Source organism: Taeniopygia guttata, chromosome 2 (assembly GCF_048771995.1).
Source record: "Taeniopygia guttata chromosome 2, bTaeGut7.mat, whole genome shotgun sequence".
In the NCBI taxonomy this organism is placed as follows: domain Eukaryota; kingdom Metazoa; phylum Chordata; class Aves; order Passeriformes; family Estrildidae; genus Taeniopygia; species Taeniopygia guttata.
The window spans coordinates 115,625-142,036 of NC_133026.1; the positions used below are offsets into that span (position 1 = coordinate 115,625).

The 26,412-nt window shown below is 44.1% G+C and overlaps 1 protein-coding gene across 1 annotated transcript; it reads right to left on the reverse strand.

Annotated features, from left to right (window-relative positions):
* Positions 1 to 247: 247 nt before the first annotated feature.
* On the reverse strand, positions 248 to 25,235 carry LOC140682520 (uncharacterized). The gene is made up of 7 exons (XM_072925186.1): positions 25,157 to 25,235; positions 22,629 to 25,066; positions 18,027 to 18,107; positions 17,113 to 17,175; positions 10,316 to 10,390; positions 6,731 to 6,895; positions 248 to 5,104 (listed from the first exon to the last, which is right to left on the reverse strand). The coding sequence occupies exons 1-2, from the start codon at positions 25,233 to 25,235 to the stop codon at positions 24,093 to 24,095; spliced, it is 1,053 nt and encodes a 350-aa protein (XP_072781287.1). The 3' UTR covers positions 248 to 5,104; positions 6,731 to 6,895; positions 10,316 to 10,390; positions 17,113 to 17,175; positions 18,027 to 18,107; positions 22,629 to 24,092.
* Positions 25,236 to 26,412: the final 1,177 nt, after the last annotated feature.

Below are 26,412 nucleotides of genomic sequence, written 5' to 3' on the forward strand. Positions count from 1 at the left end.
CTTGGTACCAAGGGGCAGGGGCTGGGAACCCCCAGGCATCTCCTGCAGGCCCTGCACTGCAGCTCCATGCCTCTCTCCCAAGGCATTTATCCAACTCCAGCCCCAGCATTTCCACTGCTCCACATTGTTTTGGGCCCGACTCGTGCCAAAGTCCTTATTCCACACCCTGGGCCTTTATGTCTCCCCGGTGACCTCACAACCCGTGATTCAACCCCAGCCCCACAACCCTTACTAAATTAACGTCAGATAAAAAAAACGAAACCAAACAAATTAAGTTTAATAAAACAAACAGAACAATGAAATAATGCAATACAGAAAAAATTATTGAGTAAAAGCAAAATCAAATAATAAGAAAGCAAACAACCAGCTTTATTCCCAGTATTCTCAACGTTACTTTAAATCCAGAAACCGTGAAACGGCTACTGCCCAGTGACAGCAGCCGGACCCCCTTCGCCACTCCCTGCCCCGCACCAGCCTCTGGCCGCCCGAGCCGGGCAGGGCGCGGCGCAAACAACTGGACACCGCCGGCCCCCGGCGCAGGCAGACGCGGGAGTCGCGTCCGTGCTCACCAGCGCTCCTCGGATCGGCAGCCGCGGGGGGCCCGTCCCGGCGCAGCAGCGCTCCCCAGAACGCGCATCCGCAGCTCCCGCCCCCTCCAGCCCCGCCGCCGAACTGACGCCGCCGCCACCCCGACGCACGCTACTTATACCTCAGCGCCGGGCCAGCCAGCCAATCACAACCCGAGGCAGCGCCGGCCCCACCAATCCGAGCCCGCCCATTCCCGCTGCGCTCGGCTCGCGACCACCCCGCGCTCCCCTCACGTGCCGCTCCTGCCGCCGCCATTGCAGGGGCCGGGTCCGCCCGCTCCCCGCCGTCAGCCCGTTTCCCTGGGAGAAATCCCGGCCGGCGCCTTAACGGGAAGTTCCCGCCCGCCCTTCCCGGCCCCAGCGCCTGCCGAGGCTGCGGCAGCAGGGATGATAGGGCTCCGCCGGCTCCCAAAGCGGCGGCGGGAGCGGCGCCTCAGGCGCACGGGGGAGCGGGGCCAGGCTGAGGAGTCGGGCCGCGACTGAGCGGGCTGAAATGGCAGGAACCGCGCCCGGTTTGAAAGGGCGGCTGTGATTGGACAGGGCGGGGAAAGGCGGGCCGGGATTGGCGGGGCTCGGGAGCTGCGTGGCCGCGGCCCGTGGCAGCGTGGGGTGGAGCCCGCGCTGCTCGAAGGGCCCGCGGGCGCCCCGGGTCCCGCTCGGAGACCCCCCTGGCCCCTTCTCCGGCCCTTGCTCGTGCCCGGCTCCCGGCGAAAAGGGCCCCGCAGAGCCCGTACTGCAGCCGCCCGTCGGCACTCGGGGCAGGGGAGGGGCGCAGCCCGGCAATGGTTCCGGGCGGCAAAGGCGGACTCTGCGATAGCAGCTCGGATCGGGGAGCGGCGGCGACGCGGCGGGGAGGCGGCTCGGTGGCGGGGAATGGGGAGGGCGCGCAGAGCCCGCTGCGGGCTCTCGACGCCTCTTCCCCCGCAGCGTTTCCCGCTTCTGCGGGGACTTGTCCTGCCCCGACTGGCCGAGATCAGCACCCTGGCCAAAATAGTGAAGTACCCGCGTCCCCCTGCCCGCCCTCCGCCTGTTGCGGGCCCGCTGCTCGCCCTCCTTCTCCCCCACGGTCGTCCGATTTTATAGAGGAGAAAATAATATTGACTTTCACATTCAGAGATCAGCTTTTTGCATCACAAGTATTTCGATATGGTACAACTTACTTTTAACTGCTTTGTACAGCATAATTTTTTTAATAAAACCCCTACCTACTAACAACTAGAAAATAAGAATCCCCTTTATTTTATACTATATTTTAAAACTTCTATATTTCTATTTTTTATTTTTACAAGTTTTTGTCTATTATATCACAATATATTGATGTACTCTATTTAGATTCATAATATTTATGACATATAATGTGCTATAAGAAGACATATACAGTAAAATATACATTATGAACTATATTGATTCCTATTATTTTGTTATATTTATATACCCACATGTATTAATTATACATCTCTTGATGGATATTTTGTTTATATTTATAATCTATATTTATATGTATTTATATAAAGATATAAAATACTCTATAGCAAACAATATTATATCTAATAGTAATATATAACATTATTCATGTTACATGTTTTATTTATATATTTTCTGTTTATATTTAAAATTTAAGTTTTTGTTCCCATTTTCATATTTATGCATTTGTTTTGTTTCATTAGATCTATAGTTAAAACTTTGCAGTAAAAATCCAATTCCTAATAATAAAATGCCAAAACAAACAGCATCGAATTCCCAACAATACCGTCCAAAAAATTCAGAAAGGCTCCACCAGCCAACCAACTACCAGCAAAAAAACCCGCACTACACTCCTTTCACTAGCAGTTCTTATCACATCACAAAAATGAAACAAACATTTTAAAAAAGACCTATAGAAACCCACAGAGCAGATGACAAAAACCACTAAAACAAAACAAACAAAAAAAAGAAACGCCAACTAACTTACTATACTCCAAACAACACAACAGACCCCGAACGTTTCTTAAAAAAAAAAAAAAACCAACCAAAACTCTACCACGACACTAACTCATAAAGAGAACCCAATACTCTATAAAATGAATTAAAAAACCCCACCAAATAATTACCGATGTAACAATATCGGAACCACGAAGAAAGAAAAGATTCACCACCGAAATAAAATAACTACCTAAAAAGATCCACCATAGAAATACCCACGTTCCCAAAAGTAAAACTAATAAAAAACAACAACCAAATACATCAAAATACCAAAAAAACCAAACACATCAACAACAACAAAATAATTATTCCTTACTCAATAAACCCATAGTGCCTCAAACCATCAAAACACAAATACCACAGAGAAATAAGCACGTCGCCAAAAGAGAAATGCAACCATAAACAACAACTCCCAAATTCCCTGCAACAATAAAACACACACGGCAAGCAAATAAGCCAAATGAATAAAACCCCTATAATATAATAAACAAGAATACAATCATCAATATAAAAAAAAAAAAAACCTAACTAATTAAGTACAGGACACTACCTCAAGCCACCAAAACAAACACTACGCACTCACGCCAATAAAAGCCTCCACAACCGAATTAAAAACCTACCCTCTACTTCATGCTACGACCCAGAAAAACCATTGTAAGCCTTTAAAAACACATCCTTTAAAAACATAAGAAACGATCAAAAAGAAATCCAACAACAACACTCAAGCCAAAAAAACCCTCGTCATCAGCGCCTGAAGCGAGAACCGTAACAACCAAAAAGTGCCCCACGGCCCTTCTCCTACACCAACTCCGGACAACAGAAAACGATCCAATGAGTTCCCCAGAACCACCTCACAGCCACCCCAGGCAGGAGCGCTGGAAAATGAGAAGCCGCGCTCCCGGCAGGAAAGCGGCTCCTCGGGCAGGCAGAGGCGGCGCCGCGCCGGGAGACCCCCGCCCGCTCCCCCCGGCCCGGCGGGGCCGGCACCGGGCCCGGGGGGCCCCGGCGGCGCCCGAGCCCCGCGCCCGGAGCGGACGGAGCGGCCGGCACCGGCCGGCACCGGCGCAGCGCCCGCGCCGCCTGCCGGCCCGGCCAAAGCTCCCCTCGGCTCCGCACGGCTCGCACCGGCGCGGCTCCGGCAGTCCCGCGGCAGCCCCGCCGTGCCAAACTCCCCTCCCGCCTCGGCCATCCCCAGCCACTGCCAGCGAGGCTCCCGCGCCGGACCCTTCGCTGCCGGCCCAGGGGCAGAAGCGCCCCAAATGCAGCGGCGCAGCCCCATGCCCACCCTGCCAGCGCTGCCACAGCTGCGCCTCCCTTCCTTTGAAGCCCCGAAACTGACGCCACGCTCGGGCGCTCACCCCACTGCAACAAGGGCAAAGAAATGTGGGCTCCCCTTCCATCGCATCCCCTAGAAATAGAAAAGAAGGGGCTTGCCTCAAATGATGGCAAAAGGCAGAATTTTACCTCAATCCAAACCCCTTAAAAGGAGGGACAACAGGGCAGCCCCCTCATTTCAACTTCAGCAGGACGAAATTCAAAAGGGAAAGGAGAAAAGTCCCCACTACAAAGGCGCACCGGCTCACCTATTTGGCCGCTGCTTCTCGGCACAAAGGTTTGTCCCTCGGCTCCTCCTTCGAGCAATGCTCCACGTCCCCAGGTGCGTATCCAGGTGATCCCCCGGACCCTGTCCGAAGCGCTCACCGTCCTTCCATGAAACAGCCCCGGGAGCCCCCCATAAACTCCTCTTCTCCAGCAGCTCTGTGCAAAAGCCAGCGGCGGCAAACCCTCGCCCTAAAACAACCTCCCCCCGGCAGGAGCCGCCCCCTCCCTCCTCATCCTCACAGCTCGCACCTGGGGCTGCTCTGAGCCCTCCTCATCCTCACAGCTCGCACCTGGGGCTGCTCTGAGCCCTCCTCATCCTCACAGCTCACACCTGCGGCTGTTCTGAGCCCTCCGCATCCTCACAGCTCACACCTGTCACAGTTGCAACTCTCCAACAGCGGCTCTCCTTCTCCAGCACACACCCACTTCTCACAGACACAGATCCAACAAAAACCTGCTACGGGTGTTGGCTTTTCTTAATCCCTCTGGTTACACGATTAAAATACATACACATACCATACATCCTGTTCTAGTTTCAGTCACAAGCCCAGCCTCAGCATCCATGTCAGAGGCGTAAAGGGATGTCGCCGCAAGAACCCCACAGTCCCTGTGCCAGCCCTTCGGTTCCTATGGTGTGTGCAGTCCCTTTGCCAGCCCAGCAGTGATTACAGCACCCGCCCTACAAATCCCCTTTCCCAGCCCCAGTGATTTCAGCTCTTGAACCACAAGCTTTATTTCACTGCCAGCTCTCTTCTTCCAGCTCCTGCTCTGCGTTTCTCCAGCATCACAGGGGTGATCTTGGCTTCGGCTCCAGCTCTGCAGCACTTCAGCTCATGCCCCAGGGTCTCTAAGCCCACCCCACCATCAATATCCCACCCCGCAGTGATTTCAACTCCCGCCCAGCAATGCCCAGTTGAACCCTGAGGTAATGGGCCATTCCAGCTACGTACACTCTGCAACAAAGAGGAACAATGTCAAATAGTTAATGAACTGAAGATAAAGATTGTGCCACTAAAACTTGAAGGAAAAAGATATTTTGTGTGGTGTGTGTGTGCTGGGAGGGGGTGTTACAGACTGAAAAAGAGATACCAGGTACTTTTTTCCATTTCCCTTGACTGTATTCAGATAACTGAAAAAAAAAGAAGGAAGAGTACTCTGTATTTCAGTCAAATATCAAAAACCTAATTCTAATCTCTATCTGTATTCTCATGTCCCTATGTAACATGGAGACCCCAAATTCTCCAAAGGCTCTGACCCTGGACCAATCTTAAACAGAGACATGCTGTCTAGCTGGCCCTTGTCCTTCAGTACTCCTCTCATGACAGAGGCATGAACACTTCCAACCTGAAGAAAAGGACAATAAGAGCAAGCTAAACAATTCTACAGCCACATTAACTAGGAACAATATGCTCCTGAGATCTCAGAGAGCTGCTCAGCTTGCAAACCTACAAAAGGAAAGTCTGCCATCCTTCAGAACATGGATCCAGGGAGCTTAATCTAAATGAGCACTATCATACCCATCTGCTGCTAATCATAAATACAGTACTTTTTTTTCCCAGAGGTAACAATTTTTGGGAATCATGGTCTTTCCTGCAAAACAGTTATTAATAAACTGACAATCATAATTTTAAGAGTAGCGATGTGATATTCAGTTTAATAATTGCATCCTGCTTTCTGAAATTGTATTTTAATTACATATAGAAAGATTACTAATTTTTGGCTTCAGCCTGTGCACTAACAGTAAATACCAACAACTGCCATATACAAACTGCAAATTGGCTATGAGTTAGCAATTCCTATTTTTATTTCAGTTTTGTAATGAAAAGAGGACATTGAAGTGTCCTTCAGTCATTTCTCTGTATAACTTCCTTTTCACTGAAATTATAGATTTCTTCTAGTTCTATCTATTCAATCAGTTGAATTCAGGAGCAAAATGCAACACGGGAAATGAAAATTACTAGGACAGTTGTTAATCAACATGAATCTTAACTGTATTACAATATTTGAATTTCCTGACTCAAACCAGTTTTTATCTTTCTTTTTTTCCTCAGGTTTCCCTGAAACTGTCCTTCGCATCTTGCAAAACTGGAATATTCCCTATTCCCTACTGTCAAGTTCATCGATCCATTTTGGCAATTTTGATTTGGGTGTCCCAGATGATTTTATGATTTTTATATAATTTTTTTTTCCACTGAGAGAAACCGTGATATGCAAACCTCATATAACTGTTTAGTGCTGTATTACCACAAATTCACTTTCAGTGCCTGACAGGTAAATGATCCTACAAATTAGCACCCTCATTTATTTTAAATGCAAATCCATCTGCATTGTAGATTTGTCCTGCAGACACTATCAATCCATTTACCAAGTGACAGAATTTTGTTATTCAGTAAAATGTAGCTGCTTCCCAGATAAAAAAAAAACTATTTATTGACAACGGAAACAGTCTTAGAATTATCCTCAAAATTTGTCATAATCTTCCAACGGATTTGAAATCCTCCTTAGTTTCAGTTTGATGCTCTTACAAGACAAACTTTCAAAGATGTTAAAAAAAACCCCACCCAAGAGTGAAATCATACCTTGGTGCTTGTGCCTTGGGATGGGGCTTGGGAGCCCTTTGCATTGGAGGAAGGCAGCTTCTCAGCTGGTTTGGAGGACATCAGACTTGCTGCGGGAGGCTGACTGCGCAGAACGGAGCACAGGCAAAGCTGCACAGTCTCCTTCAGAGCTTTCAGCTGGGACTCCTGGGGAAATAAGAAACCATCACTTCTCTGTGATGTGCTGTGATGAACACAAGGGCTTACATTCTCCATCTGTATTAAACCAAACACTTAGGAGTAGCTGCTGCTTTTTCTTATTGATGGAAGGAATTAAGACTGTCTAAAGCAGTATTTTTATGTGATTAGGTTACAGTACATTAGACACCAAACTGCCTAGGAAGTCACTGCACTCTCTTCCCATCCCTTCAAGCAGTTTTATCCACATTGATTATTGCAAATAGTACTTAAATATATTTTTTCTGAAAAGAAAAATACTATTTACAAAATATCATACGGTGTCCAGCCTTTTATGTATAATATCTACAGAGAAGTCATAAGTATTGCAAGACACAGACTTTGCATGGAGTTTTGTCTATAACATTCCAAATAATTGGTGTTTTTCTACATTATACATAGATTATAATCCAATTAAGATGGCTTCCCTCATGGGCATATTATACTTTTGCACTATATAGTAAAAAAACCATAGGTCTTTTTAACAGTTAAAAATATGTTTGTCCAGACCCACTACTGTCCATTAAGCCAAAATAAAACTTCTAAGTGGTGAAGTGCTTGCGACTCTTGTTAGAACATTTGTGCTTTACTCCCAGAAAGATAGACAGATATATTGATGGAAACAGAAGTCTGTAATTGAAATAAGCTGAGAAAGCAAGAACAAGGAGATAACTACAGCAGTGAGGAAATCATATTTTAAATCTTTATTTCATCAAAGCAAGACATGTATCAAATGTTAGCCATTGAGGTCAAATCTTACACTCACTCCAGGGGGAGTCAGCAGCATTTGGCATTAAAAAACGATTTAATTTCTAGTTTTCTTCTTTTTATTAAAAATACACCTGTAAATACAGAATGCGTTCACATTTCAATCATCAAAGATTTTTTTAAAGGTATATAAATCAAAGGATACCATGGCAAAAGCTGGTGGAAAACATATGTAAACATGGTGGAAAATGTGTATATAACATTACACATTACATATAATGTATGTGAAATATTGCATATAAAATAAAAATATTTCATAGTCATATTAATCCTAAGCAATGCCATACAGCATGTTTTAGTTTATTTTCTTAGCAAATATTTTTGAGAAAATTACAAATATTTTGTTTTAACTCAGATAAACTTCCCCTGAACTGAAAACAGGGAATTTATCTCTTAACTGGAAAAAACTAAATGTTTCTTTAAAAAACAAACAATGCCAGTTAGTAGAAGTGTATTTCCACAGGAGGACAAAAGAGAACCATAGAAAGATCATTAAAGCAGAGCACAATAGGAAAAATTAGAGATATGGGAGATGGAACATGTTATGACCTGCCCTTTAAGGTAAGTCATTAACTTAGGTTCTTGTTAATAGATCCCTTGGGGCAGATTAGAGTGAAAACCACAGAATTACCTGTGTTTTACATATATGTAAATGTTTTATTGTAGAGCAATTTGGTTGCAGATGAAAGCAAATATGTAACTGTTTTGGTTATTACCTACAGTAACAAATCAATATAAAAGCATAAAAATAACACTTAAGAAAATGAGGAAGAAGTTCAGGGAAGGGAGAAAAAGAAGGGAAAGGGAAAAAGGGAAAAAGGGAAAAAGGGAAAAAGGGAAAAAGGGAAAAAGGGAAAAAGGGAAAAAGGGAAAAAGGGAAAAAGGGAAAAAGGGAAAAAGGGAAAAAGGGAAAAAGGGAAAAAGGGAAAAAGGGAAAAAGGGAAAAAGGGAAAAAGGGAAAAAGGGAAAAAGGGAAAAAGGGAAAAAGGGAAAAAGGGAAAAAGGGAAAAAGGGAGGAACCATAAAAGTAAAAAGATATCACCATCCCTGGATCCAGTTATGAGACTTAGTCGTTGCAATTTTGATGTCCATCGGAAAAAGTACTTCTTTTCAATGTAACATCTCTTGAATTCTACCTTTTCAAGTTAGTGACTGCACAGACAGCATAAATCACCATTTGTTATGGTTAAATGGGCAGAGGTAGCAGACTGGCTAATTTTGCATGATGATATGGACTCAGTCAATCTAGTCTGATATAACCCTAGTGCTTCCTGCAGATGGCACCAATCTGAAATTACTCTCCTCTCATCCAGAAATTTCTCTGGATAATTTCTCATCTCTTAATCCTGCTATCCATTGCTTATTCTTTCTTGACAGCAGCCATTCCAATTTTGCCATTTCAAAGGTAAAAGAAGAACAAGTAAATTTGTTTCCATCCTGTGAATAGCATAATTCAGTATTGACTTTGCTGATAGGAGATCTATAAATGAACACCAGGAAAGCACAGGTGAAGGAAACACTATTGGAACCAGGGACGTAATTTGACAAAGTTTGCTATAACCTTGCCTAGATGTGATTGTGATCAAAATAGGCTGCTTACCGGCCAAAATGCTGCCCACATGTGATGCATTCTTCCTATGTCCCTGATCTATTTCAGTCCTATCACATGGCTAGATCCACAGAATCATCAAGACTGGAAGAGACCTTTAAGACCATCTGGCAACACAGCACCATTTTAATCACCCCTAAACCCAAGTGCCACATCCAGATGCCTCTTCAACACTTCTACAGGTGGTACCTCCACAACCTCCCTTGGCAGCTTATTCCAATGCCTAACCACTTCTGCAGTGAAAATAAAATTTCTGATGTCTAATCTGTATCTCCCCTGGTACAACTTAAAGTAATTTCCTCTCATCCTTCCACTTGAGACATGGCAGAAAAAACCAACCCCTGCCTCATGATGGTTTCCTTTTAGACAGCTGAAGAGAACAATGAGCGTGAGCCTCCTCTTCTTCAGACCAAACAAGGCCAATTCCCCCAGATGCCCCCAGAAGACCTTCACCAGCGTCATTGCCCTTCTCTGAACTCACTCCAGCACTAAAATGCCATTTTTAAAGTGAGTGGCCCAAAACGGAACAGTATGTGAGGTGTGGCCTTACCAGTTCTGAGTACAGGGGGACAATCACTTTCCTAGTCCTACTGGTCACACTACTCTTGGTATCTGGGGCCTGGTAATTCAAAATTTGTAAACATTCTAAGGGTTCATGGTGGGAAATAGAAAACTGCTCTAGTGTAAATAAACTTATGACTGACACTAAGCCTACAGTCAGCACAAACTGTAGTTCAATAAATACCTAAATCTACTAAAATCAGTGCAAAAATTTTTTGAGCTTTTTTTTCTAATTTGACCATCCTCTTCTTAAATAACTTTGCAGATGTACTTAACTTCATGTATCATAATTAGTTCCACTGATTTCAGTAGCATCTCTCTCAGGTACAATTCATATGTAACTTAGTATTCATCTAAGTAACTGCAAGGCTTACATTTGTTTTTGTCAAATTCCACCAAAACATCCACAGCCGATATAGGTAAACATGCTTACATTACATGACACTTCTTACTTTGTCAAGGGCTGCTTTTTCCAATTTGTCTTTTGCAACAGATAGTTTTTGCTCCAGATCTGTTAGCTGTTGTGCCTGTGGGGATCAAGAAAAAAAGCTGATGCAATCTCCAATGCATTTTTTCATGTGAGAGAGGAAAGAACAGAAATTTTGCAAGTAATACATATGGGCTGGGTCAGATTTGCTTTTCCTGAGGAAAAAAAACCATTATGGCCAAATGTGCTCCATTGATGTGAATGCAAGCTTATAATAATTCAATGTCAATAGCAAAATTATTTCCATACTATAAAATATTTAAGATTATGCCATAATATCCTTCTGGAAAATTCAAGGTATTCAAATGTCTTTTAATAATTTTGTTCGTTTGTCTGACTTCCGAGTGCAATTTGAAAATTATTTTGTAGTTTTAGGCATTGTGATGCCACCATTAAGCTAATTGGGCATAAACAGACAAATTAGAAAACACCCAAACATTCTTCTTGCATGCAGACACCTTATGAAATTATACTACCTACTACTATACAAGGAGGTAACTCCAGATTTTTTTTCTCCATGTCTTTTCCTGGAAATAGAGAAGGAAAATGCACAAGACTAGCTAACTCATAGCAGGAAAGCAATTTGGGAGACTTGTGTTGGAAGTCAGGATCAGGCTAGTAGCCTGCACCCTGGGTGGAAGGACTTCTGGCTCTGTATAATGTATATGTCATTCATGGAGCACAGGAGTTCAGCAGAAGCTTTTTAAGTGAGTGGCCCAAAACAAAAAGCATCAGAAGATGCTTTTAAATGTTCAGTAAATAAAGACAAGTATTTTCTCTCTCTTTCCCTAGGATATGTATGAACCCAGCCTGTTCACTTGAAGGAAATACATTCTCTGCAAGACTCTTCTGTTTCAGGAAAGCAGATTCCTGAAGTTGTCAGCCTTGTCATTAATAACACATTAGTATACAACCAAAAGGAATAAGGATTCTTTTGCTGTTGTACCTGCAAAAAACCCAGCCTAGCCATTGTTTTCCCTGTTTGAAAAGGGATCCATAGAGAAGGACACTGGACTAGCCACTTATCTTTTCTCTCGGAAATTCTGATTAGGTAAATATACATTTTGTATATGCAAAATAATAGGATAAAATTCTCAATTTTCAGATAAAGAGCACCACATTTTTATTTCAATATTTGCAAGTGCATTTTCCCTCAACACCATTCCATGCCCTCAGGCTTCTGGAGTACAATCCCAGCCAGAGATTTTTTCTTGGCAGACCTTTCAAGATCTCCTGCACGCTGCTGATTGTAGCATAGCTTAATGGATAGCCACACTACGTAAATGTTGTTTAGTGTAAATCCTGTAAGGTTAACTTGTTTTCTGCTGGGGTAATGACAGTCCTTCCAGCACACGGCATAGATGAGGTGGTGAGCTTAGGCACGCCTGTAGTCCTCAGCAGACAGCTAATGTGATGTTCATTTGCATTAGGCATAGTCTGTTCTGCCAAATGAAATGTCAAGAGTCTGGAATTTTCAGTTCCCAACTCGTGTAAAGAACTGAGTAGTTGCATTTTAAAACAGGAATAGGCATTTATCTTCAGATTTATCACCAGAGTCACAGTTTCATTAGTCAAAACCAAACTTTCTTCAAAGTGCAAGTCAACTGTGACGTGGGAAAGTCTCTTGTGAATTGCTGTCCATAATTTACACTGCATCACATTCCTTACAGCTAACATCAGTCACTGCCACAACATACATATCAGACCATTGGTTTGACCCTTTAGTCTGGCAACAGAGAATTCACTACAGAAATAATCCTTCCACTTTATCAGTTTGCAAAATTTAAGTGGAGTTATTACTGATTTACTAGAGAAAAAAATTACTGATATAAGAAATTGCTAGAATTCAGTAACTTTTTGGATTTTTTCCTAAATATGGTATACAGTATCACTCACAATAAACACAGCCACAGAAAATGTCTGAAAGACTGGACATTGACTCTATATGACGCAGAGACACTTCTCATAGAACTAGACCAAGAAATTTCTCACATCATTAACATTTTTATACTGTTACTTCTTATTTTTCAGTACAGCTATACAAATTAATACGCTCTCAATTAAAGAGAATCAAGATTTGAAAAACTGCATCATTTCAATTGCCACTAAAAAGGAAATTACACAAAATAACATATGACAAACATGAGGCTAGGATGGCACCTCTGATAGCGTGCAGAATTAGACTCAGATGGAAATGGTGAGGACCATACAACTAGGCAACTTCTTATTTCAGCACCATCAGATTTACAGTCTAAATCAGTGAAAAACCAGAGCTACAGTTATGAATTAGAGGGTGTCTGGTTTCCTTCAATACATGCATTACGTAGGCATCTGAAAGTCTTGGCAGTTGACAGAAAGCAGGCAGTGGTGGTTAGAATTGACTACTGTCTTGTTCTGGTTTGAAAACAAAACCAATGAGAGACTCCAAATCAAAAATACAGTTTATTAGGAAAAGTGAGAAAAGGAAACAAAACAAAATACCTGCAATAATACAAAAGAAAAACCACTGACAGAGTCAGAATATAACCTGATACCCTTTTTGGTCAGGGTTGGAATGGCTGCAGTCCTCCTGGAAACCCAGTGGAAAAGCCTGAGTTTGGTGTCCCAAAACCCCAAATTATATCCAGTAAGGAATGCTTGGCTTCTCCCTCTGGGTGGAGCATCTCACAATGGGATGCTGTAACTGTTATCAGTCATGCAGTGACAGTCAATAGCCCATTATCAGCTGTTATGCGGCATGATGAAGTCAGCCTGTAGCTTATAGAACTTATTATCCCTAATAATGTGTTGCAAGAGCTCTGGGAAAAAAAAAACAAACAAACAAAAAAAAACTCTACTATTTTACATTGCATTTATGTTTATAACTGGTATTTTATAATAGTTTTTTTAGTTCAGTCATGTCTTTTCTACACAGTTCTGGTAAACTTTCCAAGGGAGGCTGCACAAGATCCAGATGCTGAAAAACCACGCTGGATGAACAAACACACCCCAGACTAAAGATCCTGTCTGAAAGCAGTATTCTCTCAGGGAAGTTGGTACAACAGGCCAAAAAGGAAACTGTTCCCAGTTTTTTCTTATCATCTCCTTCGAAGACTGAACTACAGAAATTGTATTTACCATTACAGGGCAATGTAAAAGTAGCAACAAAGATAAGAGCATTCTTTCTGAGCTAGACACATAAATGCACAAATAAAGTTACAGGAAAGTGACACAGCTTTTTTTTTTTTTTTTTTTTTGGAAAGCTTTCTGCAAGAAAAATAGGAGCTTAATGGTACTTTGAACATAATGAAGAATGCTTTAAAATCTGTTAAATGGACTAGTTTTTCACATATGCAAAGTTAGCTGAATTCTGCAGCTGATAATTTTAATACGTGCAGAGGCAAATCATGGGGGAAGTGGATGTACATGAGGTGCTTTAGGATCAAGCCTAGTCACCAGAACTATACAAATAAAACTGTATTAGAAAGCCTGAAACTTGCATCTTCATATATGTGCCAGTACACAAAGTACTTCTGTAAAAATTTATCACAAATTTAAAATATGTAATCAATTATCACAAACCCAGAAAGCAATCCTAATGTTTACACAAATTGTCTGCCAAAGCAGGTGGTTTTCTGCTTGTTTTTTTCCTTCCTTTGTTCTTCTTTTATTATTTCATCTCTTTCTCTGTATGTAATATGGAATCTCATTGCCTTCATTAGAGAAATAAATAATTTAAAATTCTGGAAAATCAGTTTACTGTGGCATGTAATTAACTTCGCTAATAGAGAAGGAAACACACACGGCATCAGTTTTACTTCAGAGGGAGGAATGGTACAGATATTTACCAAGTCCAGTCAATATGATGCAAAAATAATTTCACATCGTTTTGTATTTGACTCTATGTATTTGACTGCATCCCCAAGAACCACAAGAACTCTCTACCACCAGCACCGGACCTCAGAGCAGGACCAGACCTTTCCACAGGCTCACTGCTCTGACAAGACCACATCCAATGGGACTGCAACCACCATTTGGACTGCCACCACCACACTGACCAACAGGGTATCAGGTCGTGTTCTGACTTTGTCCCTTTAAACCAGCGTTTCTGTACTATTGCCATTATTGTAATTTTCCTATTAAATTGTAGCCCTGACTTGAAATCTTTCACATAGCACTTGTGTGGGGTTCATTCCCTCCACTGTTTTACCTTCCACTCAGCACAAGCAGATACTTTAAAAGTTTTCCAGACTATACTAAATGGCTTCTACTCTGCTTAGTGTGTGTGTGTGTGTCTTCAGACATGAAACACACATGAACAAGCACACTGAACCTACCCTCCCCCCCATCTCATATGATTTAGGAGAACAGCATAAGGCTGCTGCTCCCTCTGCTTCACAGATCAAATTTTCTTGGACAGGAAAAGTATTTATGAATAAACCAGCAAAAAATATTTCTGGTTACATATAAAGGATATACCAATATTGGCAAAGCAGGCATTCAGTTTCATACGGAATTGCACACTGTCAAGAGATATTTCAATTATTTACAGATAAATATATAATACATAGTTCTCAGTACGTGGGGCTTTGGAATTCACAATTCATCAACATTCTCCATCTTTGAGTATTTTAAATTACATAAGATCATAGCTTACCTAGAAGGCAAGTAACTCTCCTTATTTTGCAATAAAAGCACTCAGAGGAGAACCCACACTACCATTACCTACATCTCAGCTGGTGGTTCTAGTGTTCATTCATAATCAAGAAGAGTGGAAAATGGATTTGTAGAAAGTTCTCAGGGCCTGACAGAAGGTCCACACGGCATGCATCCATATGCAAACTTTGAGACAAGACATACTTATTTAGAAATGCCATGGAATAGGACAGATATTGTTGAGAGAGAAATGGAGCTAGAAACAAGTTTCAAAGGATGGCCTTGCAAATAAGACTAGATACTTTGGACAAACAGAACTATGAAAGATGTATTGTAGTGGGACCCACTTTAAGGCATCTACAACATGGCATGGCAAAAAGCTAGGCCAAGAAACACTTATAGTATATTTTCATTAGGAAATAGCTGGCTTCTGATTGTGATGGTGTGAATTACAAACATCTGCATTGTGTCACCCTTCTCATGAGACTGAAAATAGAATAAAAGTTTTTAAAACGCCTCTCAGTTGCCCCGTCTCTGAGTCAGGAAAAGGGTATTGTCCTATAAAGAACCATGTCTATTCAAAAAAAATCAAAGACTTGAAGGTGTAATTCATGTGGTCAAATGTAGACATAGCCTTCAGAATATAACCCGCCAAGGATTTGAAGTGGAGACTATGATGGAGAATGCCACATCCAGTCAGATGAAACCATTCCCATCCACAGGAGACACATTTCCTGCCTTTAGTACAGTTCCCCACATGTGTGCCTTAACTACTACACTGCCACAGGTCACTGAAGCAGCCTTAGGAGAGGGTGGCTTTCACTGCACGTGTGTCAGTGGCTTGCTGGACAGCCTTTCTGCTGTGTTCACTTGTTTATGTGCCCATTTTCTTTTTCATCTTCTGTAAGCTTTTTTCAGGTGGGTAGTACTTGGCAGGAGTTCCCTTGCTAAGCATTAGTAGACACCCTACCATAACTCAGATCCTTTTTTGGGATCACTGTGTGTTAGCATAATGAAAACAACAGGAAGATAATAGTGCTGAGCAATCCTACTGCTTCAGCCAAAGAAAACAAACTTTCACAGCAAAGCAAGATTAGAATTTTTGATCTTTACCTCTGAAGAGTCTTGGACTAAACCTATGCATTAAAAAACAAAAACAAAACCCAAAACCCAATGAAAAAAAAAAAAAAAACCAACCAAAAAAACCCCAGACAAAGAGCAAGCAAGCAAAAAAAAAAAAAAAAAAGCACAGAAATCACACTGTTGTTTCAATGGCCCACTATATTACTCTGTATTTCTCTGTATTTACGTATTCACAGCACTATAGATACACTAGAGAAACAGCAGAGAGAGTTAAAGGCTTCCAGAAGACAATCTGGAACTCAGTGACATGAATGACTTGTAAGTAATTCTAGGTCTAGTAACTTGGAAGATGACTACTTCATGTCCATCCTTTGTGCTGGGAATATATAAAAGGACTACTCCACTAACAGTCATCAGTCAGATGACCCACATCTCTCTCCTCTTCCTTTTAACAGGGATTAGCTTCTCCCTGTGTTAACAAGGACTAGACACCCTTCAGCAATGTCTTTATGTTTTGTCCTGCCCTCCTTTATTGTAAAATTTTTTATTATTTTTTAAAGTGTGCTAGCTAGTGCAGACTATTGATTTGGATTGTTTTAGCAGCAGATGTTTCTTTTTTCTTAAGTCTTAAGACCTAAGGAACACTACATTGCTCAAGCTTATCATGAACACAGAGATTTACTTTAAATGTTAACAATAGTTGACTTTGCCATGGAAGAGTGCTAATTAAAGGAAAAACAAGAAGCAGCTGTAAAATATGATATCATTCAGTTAAAAAGATGACGTTACAGAAGGTATGGAATAGGGCAACAGGTTTTATTCATCAGCAGTAACCTAGAATTTTGCTTTTTGCAAGCACAAAAATATATTCTATTTCTGAAAATCCATTATGGTATTAAGTCTGTCTTGATGTTTTGAGTTCTTTTCAGAACAAACTTCTTCCTGAGAACTGCAATAATAAAGGCAGCTACCATATTCCTACTTCGCTACGATGCTGTATAAATGCTAATATACTTTAGCTAACTATAGTGAAATAAAACTTACCTTAAAAATCAAATCCTTTTTCCCATAATGAAGCTCTTTCAGCTGGGCTTGGATCTTTTTTGACTGAAAATGAAGATAATCAAATCAGGTTTTGGGTTTTTTAAATTTTAAATATTAAAAAAAATTATGTGAATTCTGAGAACAGCAGAACCTAGATCAGATTTATAATGTAGAATGTCCCCCTCCAAATAATTGTCGATTGCTTTTCCAGTTTCACAAGTCAAACCAACCAAAAGTACTGAGGAAAATGCAAAATGGCACACAACTAAAACACATACCTGAGTTAGGACTGTAAAGAACAGCAGCTGGGCTTACACATTTTGGACATGAGCTGTTATTAATACTTGCCATGAAGCATAACTGAAGGCATCAACTTCAAAGTAAACAATCTTATTCTTAGAAGCAAAAAGGCTCCATAGGCTTATAAAAGTCTTTGTAAAGATCAGGGTGTTGCAGGTGTAACTACTTTGGAGCTACCTTCTCAGTTTGTAACCATGCCCTTGAAAGTACAGGCATAGTTATGCTTATTTATATCAGTTTAAGCTGATATTTACTTTATATATTGCTAAATATATCCTTAAAATAATTCTAACTAGTAGTCTATATATTATTTTATTAATTGAAACAAAAGAAATAGAAATTGATTTTTTGTACTAAACTCAACTATTCAAGGAACATTATTTCAACATTTATCCAAGCATCCTCTCAAAGTAATAATTTGTTTTTAATAAAATACACAATCCCAACTGATAAACAAGACACTCTCTTGTATTAATTAATGCCAAGTGTTTCGAAGTCCTTGGAATGGATTAGAAATCTGTTTCACATTTACTGAAAGAGCATTCCATAAACATAATATATTACAAAAGGAGTATATCTTAAGTTGGAATTTTAAAAAAGATTTTATTTCTTACCAATTGATGCAGTCCAATTCAGTGACAGACTTTTGGGAAGGCTGAATAAATCTAAGGAATGGTATTCTGTAAAATCTGAAACTAATAGCAAAGATCAGTCCAGCAAAATTCTTTGAAACAATTTTGATTTTGAAAAACTTAAGAAAAACATTTCTAATCCTATTATTTCCTACCTTTGAGAATTTACCAGAAACTTGACTTTCTAAGTACTGATCTCAAAAGGCATAGACTCTAATGAAGAAAATGCTTTCAATCATCATTAGGAAAATTTTAGTACAGAGGAAATTTTTTATGCTTTGGTTTCTTTCTGGCAAGGTGCAATAACCTTAAGAGCAATTATAGATGCAAAAAACCCAGACTAAAGTAATGTGAATAAATCAGATTCACATGTATTAACTTTTTTTTTTGAAATTAAAAGAGAAATAAAGGGAATGCTTATATGAGTGCAGGTACTTCTACATTGAGGAATTTGCCAAAGACAGGATCTTTATTCCCCTGAAATAAGGAAGCATTCTGGAAATCAGTAATAATGGATTGTTCCTGTCTCAACTTCAAAACAAGCCTTTGGCAATTCCTGGCTTAGTGTAGACAAGGAGTTCATGTAAATGAAATCAGTTTTATATATGTTATAGATGCATATATCTATAGAATTATATCATAGGCACGCCTAGATGATTTTATCAGTCTAAAACTAGAGTTTGCAACTTGCTTTCTAATACATTTGAACTGCTTCTTGTGAAGTCACAAAAATAAGTTTGGATGACAGCACTTCAGGAACACTCACCATATAAGCATTATATATATATATATATATATATATATATATATATATTTCGTACTCATATATGTTCTTGTGTATATATAAAATACACCAGAACCTCAGTACAAAATACTTTGATGCAAATTTTTTTGGGTACATTAGATTTAGAACAGAGAGGAATCTTCCTTACCGCTTCTGCGTGCATAGCACAAAGCTTGTTTCCTGACAAGAGCTTGTTTTTGAGGCTCGGGCCGCCCGAGCCGCCGCCGCCCCCCGCCCTGCGCTCACAGACACCGCCCCGCGCGCCGCTCGCCGCGCGCTCCCGCCCCGGCACCGGCGGCTGCAGTACCGCCCTCTGCCCACAAGGCGGCAGCACTTTTCAAGCGAGTCCGCCACCAGGGACTCGCAAGATGGCGGCCCGTGGGGACCTTCACGGAGAAAGGCGTATTACGCCGATGCCTGTCGGCCCCCGCCAAAAACCCGCATGCTCGCGGTGCTGCTGACCCCACAGCCCGTGTGCACGGCACCGGAACCGCCGCGGAAAATCCCGTCGGGGAGCGCCGGCGTTGGGGACAATTCAGGCAGTGTAGAAATCAGACACGGGTCCTCGAATGCCGACGTCCTCTTTTTCGCGCCCTCTCGAGAAGGTCAAGCGAGTCCGCAACAAGCCACTCCCAAGATGGCGGCCGCGGGCGGCGGGCTGCAGTACCGCCCTCTGCCCACAGGGCGGCAGCACTGCCGCCCGCCACCGCCGGGGGCCGCCGCTCGCCTCGGGGCCGCGGGCGGGGCCGGCGGCAGAAAAGAACGGGCGCGATGCCCTCCGGAACCTGCCCTGCAGCAAATGCCCCAAAACATCCCGCGCGGAAAAGAACGCCAGCAAAAAAACCCCTGCCTCTAACCCAATAGGAACCAAAAGCAAAAACCTTCTCTTTTAAACTGCATTTCAAGCTATTTTATTTTTATATTTTTCATATTTATATTCACATTCGGATTTATAATGTATATTGATGTGTAATTGTATTCTTATAATTTCTTACATTTATTCCTATTATATTTTATTATATTTTAATATTATACACATATCTTAATATATTGCTTATATATTTCTATAGTTAGATTTAGATTTCTAAAAGGTTTATATGGCTTAAAATAAACACCCTGCCCCATCCAAGTAAAAATCTTTTAAAAATCCCTTTCTTTTATACTGCGTTTAAATTTATCTTTATTTTTCGCATTTATGTTCAAATGTACATTTTTAATGTAGATTGATGTATGGTGTTATTTATAGTCTATCTCTTCCTAATACTTATTTTTATTTACATTTTATATTTTTATATGTATCTGTATACATTGAATATCTATTTCCATATTTAGAATGATATCAAAATAAAATGTATATTCATAGTTTTTCCATTAAAACCCTGCCTCTAACCAAATAAAAGCAAAAAAATTCCTTTCTTTAAACGCTACTTGAATATTCATATATTTTTTCATCATTATAGTCACATGCGCATTTCTCCTTTATATTGATGTATCTATAAATATATATTATATAGATAATAAGGTAGCAAGATAGATAAATTTTCATTTCAATTCTATTTCGTACATACCGCTAATATTTATAGTTACTTACCTTTGAGATTTTATATAGCTCTTAACGTATTTAGGATATATTTTTATACATAGATTTCTAATTTTATTTTATTTATATTTATAATTTTTACAATAAAACCCCTACCTACTACCAAATAGACAATTAAAATCCCCTTTACTTTAAACTATATTTAGATACTTCTTTATTTCTATTTTTGTGTTTTACAAGTTCTTATATATTCTATCACTATATCTTGAGGTACTACATTTCGAGCTATAATATTTATGACATATAATGTGTCATAATAAGACATATACAGTAAAATATGCATTATGTACTGTATTGATTCCTATTATTTTGTAATATTTATATATCCACATGTATTAATTATACATTTCTAGATGAATATTTATAATTATAATCTACATTTATATGTATATAAACATATAAAACACCCTATATCAAACAATATAATGCCTAATAGTAATGGATAACATTATTCATGTTGCATGTTTTATTTATGTTTTCCGTTCATATTTAAAATTGAAGTTCTATATTCCCATTTTCATATTTATGCATTTCTTTTGTTTCATTAGAGCTATAGTTCAAACTTTGCAGTTCTAATCCAGTTCCTCAAACTAAAATGCCAAAACAGCATCAAATTCCCAACAATGCCGTCCAAAATATTCAGAAAGGTTCCACAGCCAACCAACTACCGGCAAAAAACCCCACACTACACTTCTTTAACTAGCAGTTCTTATCACATCACAAAAATTAAACAAACATTTTTAAAAAGACCTATAGAAACACACACAGCAAATCACAAAAAAAAAAACATTAAGAAGAAAAAAAAAAAAGCCAACTAACTTACTATACTCCAAACCATACAACAGACCTCAAACGTTTCTTAAAAAAAAACAAAAACAAAAAAAAACCCCACCAAAACTCTACCACTACACTAACTCATAAAGAGAACCCAATACTCTATAAAATGAACGAAAAAACCCCACCAAATAATTACCGATATAACAAAATCGGAACCACGAAGAAAGAAAAGATTCACCATCGAAATAAAATAACTACCTAAAAAGATCCACCATAGAAATACCCACGTTCCCAAAAATAAAACTAATAAAAAACAACAACCAAATACATCAAACTACCAAAAAAAATCAACAACAACAAAATAATTATTCCTAACTCAATAAACCCATAATGCCTCAAACCATCAAAACACAAATACCACTTAGAAATAAGCACGTCGCCAAAAGAGAAATGTAACCATAAACAACAACTCCCAAATTCCCTGCAACAATAAAACACACACGGCAATCAAATAAGCCAAATGAATAAATCCCCTATGATATAATAAACAAGAATTCAACCATCAATATTTTAAAAAAACTCACTAATTAAGTACAGGACACTACCTCAAGCCACCAAAACAAACACTACGCACTCACGCTAATAAAAGCCTCCACAACCGAATTAAAAACCTACCCTCTACTTCACGCTACGACCCATAAAAACCATTGTAAACCTTTAAAAACACATCCTTTAAAAACATAAGAAACGATCAAAGAGAAATCCAACAACAAACTCAATCCAAAAAGCCCTTGTCATCAGCGCCTGAAGTGAGAACCGTAACAACCAAAAAGTGCCCCACGGCCCTTCTCCCACACCAGCTCCGGACAACAGAAAACGATCCGATAAGTTCCCCAGAACCACCTCGCAGCCACCCCAGGCAGGAGCGCTGGAAAATGAGAAGCCGCGCTCCCGGCAGGAAAGCGGCTCCTCGGGCAGGCAGAGGCGGCGCCGCGCCGGGAGACCCCCGCCCGCTCCCCCCGGCCCGGCGGGGCCGGCACCGGGCCCGGGGGGCCCCGGCGGCGCCCGAGCCCCGCGCCCGGAGCGGACGGAGCGGCCGGCACCGGCCGGCACCGGCGCAGCGCCCGCGCCGCCTGCCCCGCCCGCCGGCCCGGCCAAAGCTCCCCTCGGCTCCGCACGGCTCGCACCGGCGCGGCTCCGGCAGTCCCGCGGCAGCCCCGCCGCGCTAAACTCCCCTCCCGCCTCGGCCATCCCCAGCCACTGCCAGCGGGGCTCCCGCGCCGGACCCTTCGCTGCCGGGTCAGGGGCAGAAGAAGCGCCCCAAATGCAGCGGCACAGCCCCATGCCCACCCTGCCAGCGCTGCCACAGCCGCGCCTCCCTTCCTTTGAAGCCCCGAAACAGACGCCTCGCTCAGGAGCTCACCTCACTTCAACAACGGCAAAGAAATGTGGGCTGCCCTTCAATTTCATCCCCTAGAAGAGCAGAAAAGAAGGGGCTTGCCTCAAATGATGGCAAAAGGCACAATTTTACCTCAATCCAAACCTTTAAAAGGTGGGACAACAGGGCAGCCCCCTCCATTTCAACCTCAGGATGACGAAATTCAAAAGGGAAAGGAGAAAAGTCCCCGCTACAAAGGCGCACCGGCTCACCTGTTTGGCCGCTGCTTCTCGGCACAAAGGTTTGTCTCTCGGCACCTCCTTTGAGCAATGCTCCACGTATCCAAATGATCCCCCAAGCCCTTTCCGAAGTGCTTACCGTCCTTCCATGAGACAGCTCCGGGAGCCCCCCATAAACTCCTCTCCTCCAGCAGCTCCGTGCAAAAGCGATGTGAGAAAAACCCCTTAAATCAGCCCCCGGAGGAGCCGCCCCCCCCATCATCCTCACAGCTCGCACCTGGGGCTACTCTGAGCCCTCCTCATCCTCAGAGCTCGCACCTGCCGCTGTTGCCGCCCTCCAAACAGCGTCTCTCCCTCTCCAGCACAAAGCCCACTTCTCACTGACAGAGATCAAACAGAAATCTGCTACGGGTGTTGGCTTTTCTTAATCCATCTGGTTACACGATTAAAGCACATGCGTGCACTGATGGTCATTGAGAGAAAGCTTTCCCCTGGAGAAAATAGTCCTGTTGGTAGCACACTTTGCTACACCTTCGGAAAAAGCAGAATAGGCACCAACTCCTAAGACCCCTGCCGAGGAACCCGGCCCTCCTTGGGACACCCAAAGCAGCAGACCTCGGAAAAGGAGGGGAAAAGTCAAGCTTGGAGTGGAAAAAGAGGACAGAAGTACAGCAGCCTTTAAAAATGCCTGCACGGAGCAATAGTGGGAACCAGTCCCATTTCTTCTTTCCTTGCTTTCTGTGATGACATAAATAGGAAGTAAGAACACGTTAAACAAAAGGCAGAGCTAGGATTTTACAGGTCTTCGTTTCGGCAGACGGCAGAGAACGGAGGCAAAAGGTGCCGGAGACCCCTTTCTGTTCCCTTCAGCCCTTGCAGCTGCCCCGGTGCTTTCGGGGCACTTGCTTGGTTCATTCCTTCCTAGAGAAAAGGGCAAGGGCATGATTTTCAAAACTACTGCCCATCCCCAGTCAGAGTTTCCTACATTCCTGGGTACAAAGGAGTGGATAGAGAGAGGGCTTCTTTCCAAATGAGTTTAGCGATAGATTCCTATTCTTTACCAAGGGCTGTGAAAACAAAACCCTTGCCAGGTTTTAGTATTCTACACACACCCCTCCCTGGGAATTTTGGGGCAGCTTTGAGTCCCTCTGCGGGACGGCACCCAGCCTGACCCCCCCCTCATTCGCCACCCACCCGCTCCCCCACCGCAGTGTGCCTCCCTCTCCTAGGGACCTCGGGGTGCCCCAAATGACAGCAGAGCCCCGAGTCTTCAGCCCCTTTTCCTGACCCCCAAAGAAGGCACAGGACGAGGCCAACCGCCCTGCACAGCAGCCCAGCACTCCCTTCCAGCCCTTTCCACACCTCCACCCCCCCAGAAAGGGACTCCGCCGCAAAAGGAAAGGGGGGGCAGCCCCCAGAAGGCTTGAAACCCCCGCCCCGCCTCGCTGTCGCAGGCCAGGGGCAGAAATTGGGAGCGGCAGAGGCGGCGGGGACGCGGCACGGCCGGCACGGCGCAGAGCGGGGCCGCTCTCAGCGCGACGGTGGCGGAGCCGCAGGTCCGGCAGCGCCGGGCGGTGTCCGAGCGGCGCGGGGGGATCCGCCGAGAGCCTCCGGCCCCGTGCGGGGACTCCCGCAAGGGCCGGGGGGCGCCGGGCTCCGGCCCTCGGGGCTTTATTCTCCGCGCCCCGAGCCCCGCGGCTGCGGGGGAAAGAAGCGAAGGGCGACGGGAAGAGAGGAGGGAGAGGGGGCATGGAAAGGGTGGGGAGGGAGGTCGGGCTGCGGAGGAAAGCGGGCGGGGAAGGGAAAGGCCGGCAGGGGACGAAGAGGGACGGTGGACAGAGGAAGGAGAGAGGGGGAATAGAACGGAGCAGCGGGGCAGGGACAGGAGAGGGAGGAGTGGGGGGGGGGGTGGCGTTTGGGGGAAGAGGAGGAGTGGGTTTAGGGGAGCAAAATGGAGAGAAGGAAGGAAGGGTAGAGGGTGGGACGGGAGGGGAGGCTGAAAGGGGACGAGAAGGAAAGGCGGGAAGAGAAATAAGGCGAATACGAGCAGAAGGAAGGAAGAGTAGAAGGGAGCACGGGAGGAGAGGCCGAAAGGGAAGCGAGAGCAGTCGGCTTTGGGGAGGAGAGGAAAAGGGGGGAAAGGCAGAGAAATAAGGCGAATACGAGCAGAAGGAAGGGTGGGGGGGGGAAGGAGAGAGGGTCGAAGCTGCGGAGCCCAGACAAAACCCACCCACCCATAACCCGCTCAGCGTGAGCAAATGGCGGCTGGGGCGATTCCCGCTAGTTAAACAACCTTGGCTCCGCCCCGCGCAGCCGCCCTGCGGTCCCGCACACCTGAGCCAGCGCCGGGCCCGGCACGTGAAGCTCCGCCCCGGCCCCGCCCCGAGCCCGCCCGGGATGGAGGCGGGGCCATTGCTCCCGGCCCCGCCCGGGATGGGAAGGGGGGTGCTGGTTCGGCTCCTGGCGGTGCCGGCTGGGGTCCCGAGCGGTGACCGGGGGTGCTGGTTCGGCTCCTGGCGGTGCCGGCTGGGGTCCCGAGCGGTGACCGGGGGTGCTGGTTCGGCTCCTGGCGGTGCCGGCTGGGGTCCCGAGCGGTGACCGGGGGTGCTGGTTCGGCTCCTGGCGGTGCCGGCTGGGGGTCCCGAGCGGTGACCGGGGGTGCTGGTTCGGCTCCTGGCGGTGCCGGCTGGGGGTCCCGAGCGGTGCCGCCTCTGCCCCGGCGGGCGGGGTCTGGGTCTCTCTCGGGCCGGAGCACCGAGTCGGCGCTGGGACCGGGATCGGGACCGGGACCGCCGCGGGCGGCGGGAGCCGCTCCGGGACGGGCGCCGGGGCCGAGCCGGCGGTGGCGGCGATTTCCTGGTGCTGACTGAAACCGGCCGGGGCGTGGGGACTCCCGTGCCGGCCCCAGCACCCAGCAAACCCCGCCGCTCCCCGCGGTGCCAGGGAATTTTCTTTTTTCCAGTGTAGGCCGAGAAATTTTTATGAGAAAACTCAAAACTCAAGGGTACAGGATCTGAGGGGAGAGAAGAGATTCTGGTATAAATTCAAATTGCATTGTGAAAAATAACATGGAACAGCTCATTTCCACTCCCAGCCTGGTTTCTGCATGATCGTCTATGATTCCAACTGCTCCGGTGGGATTGTCAGCCTGTGGGGCTGTAATGACTTGCCAGGTGCTAAGCACGACAGAAAATAACGGGAAAACTCCCCGGATCTGGCAATGGAGCCTCTCAGTAGTGTCCCGAAAGCCCAGCAGTGCCCAGCATCTCTGGATGGAAGCTGAGGGGTTCCAGCACAGCCCCTCTGCAGTGTTCCTCTGGAGCTGACACTGCCCAGCATCCCTGACCAGGGTCTGGGGGGTCCCAGCACAGGCCCCCTGGCACAGGCCTCCTCGCTTCTTCAAGTTCCCTTTAACCTGGATGATTTTCTTGGGGGTAGGAGCACCCAAAGCCAGCAGAACTGGCCTCAGCCACTTTCTGTGGGATCTCTCCTCTTCCTTCCTCGCCAAATTTCCACTGTTAAAACCCAGCTTGAGGCTCAGCTTCCCATCCCCTCAATGTCTCCAAGGAACTGGGCTTGGATTTCCCAAT

Excerpts from the sequence above, each read along its gene's own strand:
- LOC140682520 (XM_072925186.1), bottom strand. The coding sequence starts at position 25,235 with ATGGCCCCGCCTCCATCCCGGGCGGGCTCGGGGCGGGGCCGGGGCGGA. Across the intron at positions 25,067-25,156 it reads CGGGCCCGGCGCTGGCTCAG|CGGGTTATGGGTGGGTGGGT; the intron begins GTGTGCGGGACC and ends GCTCACGCTGAG.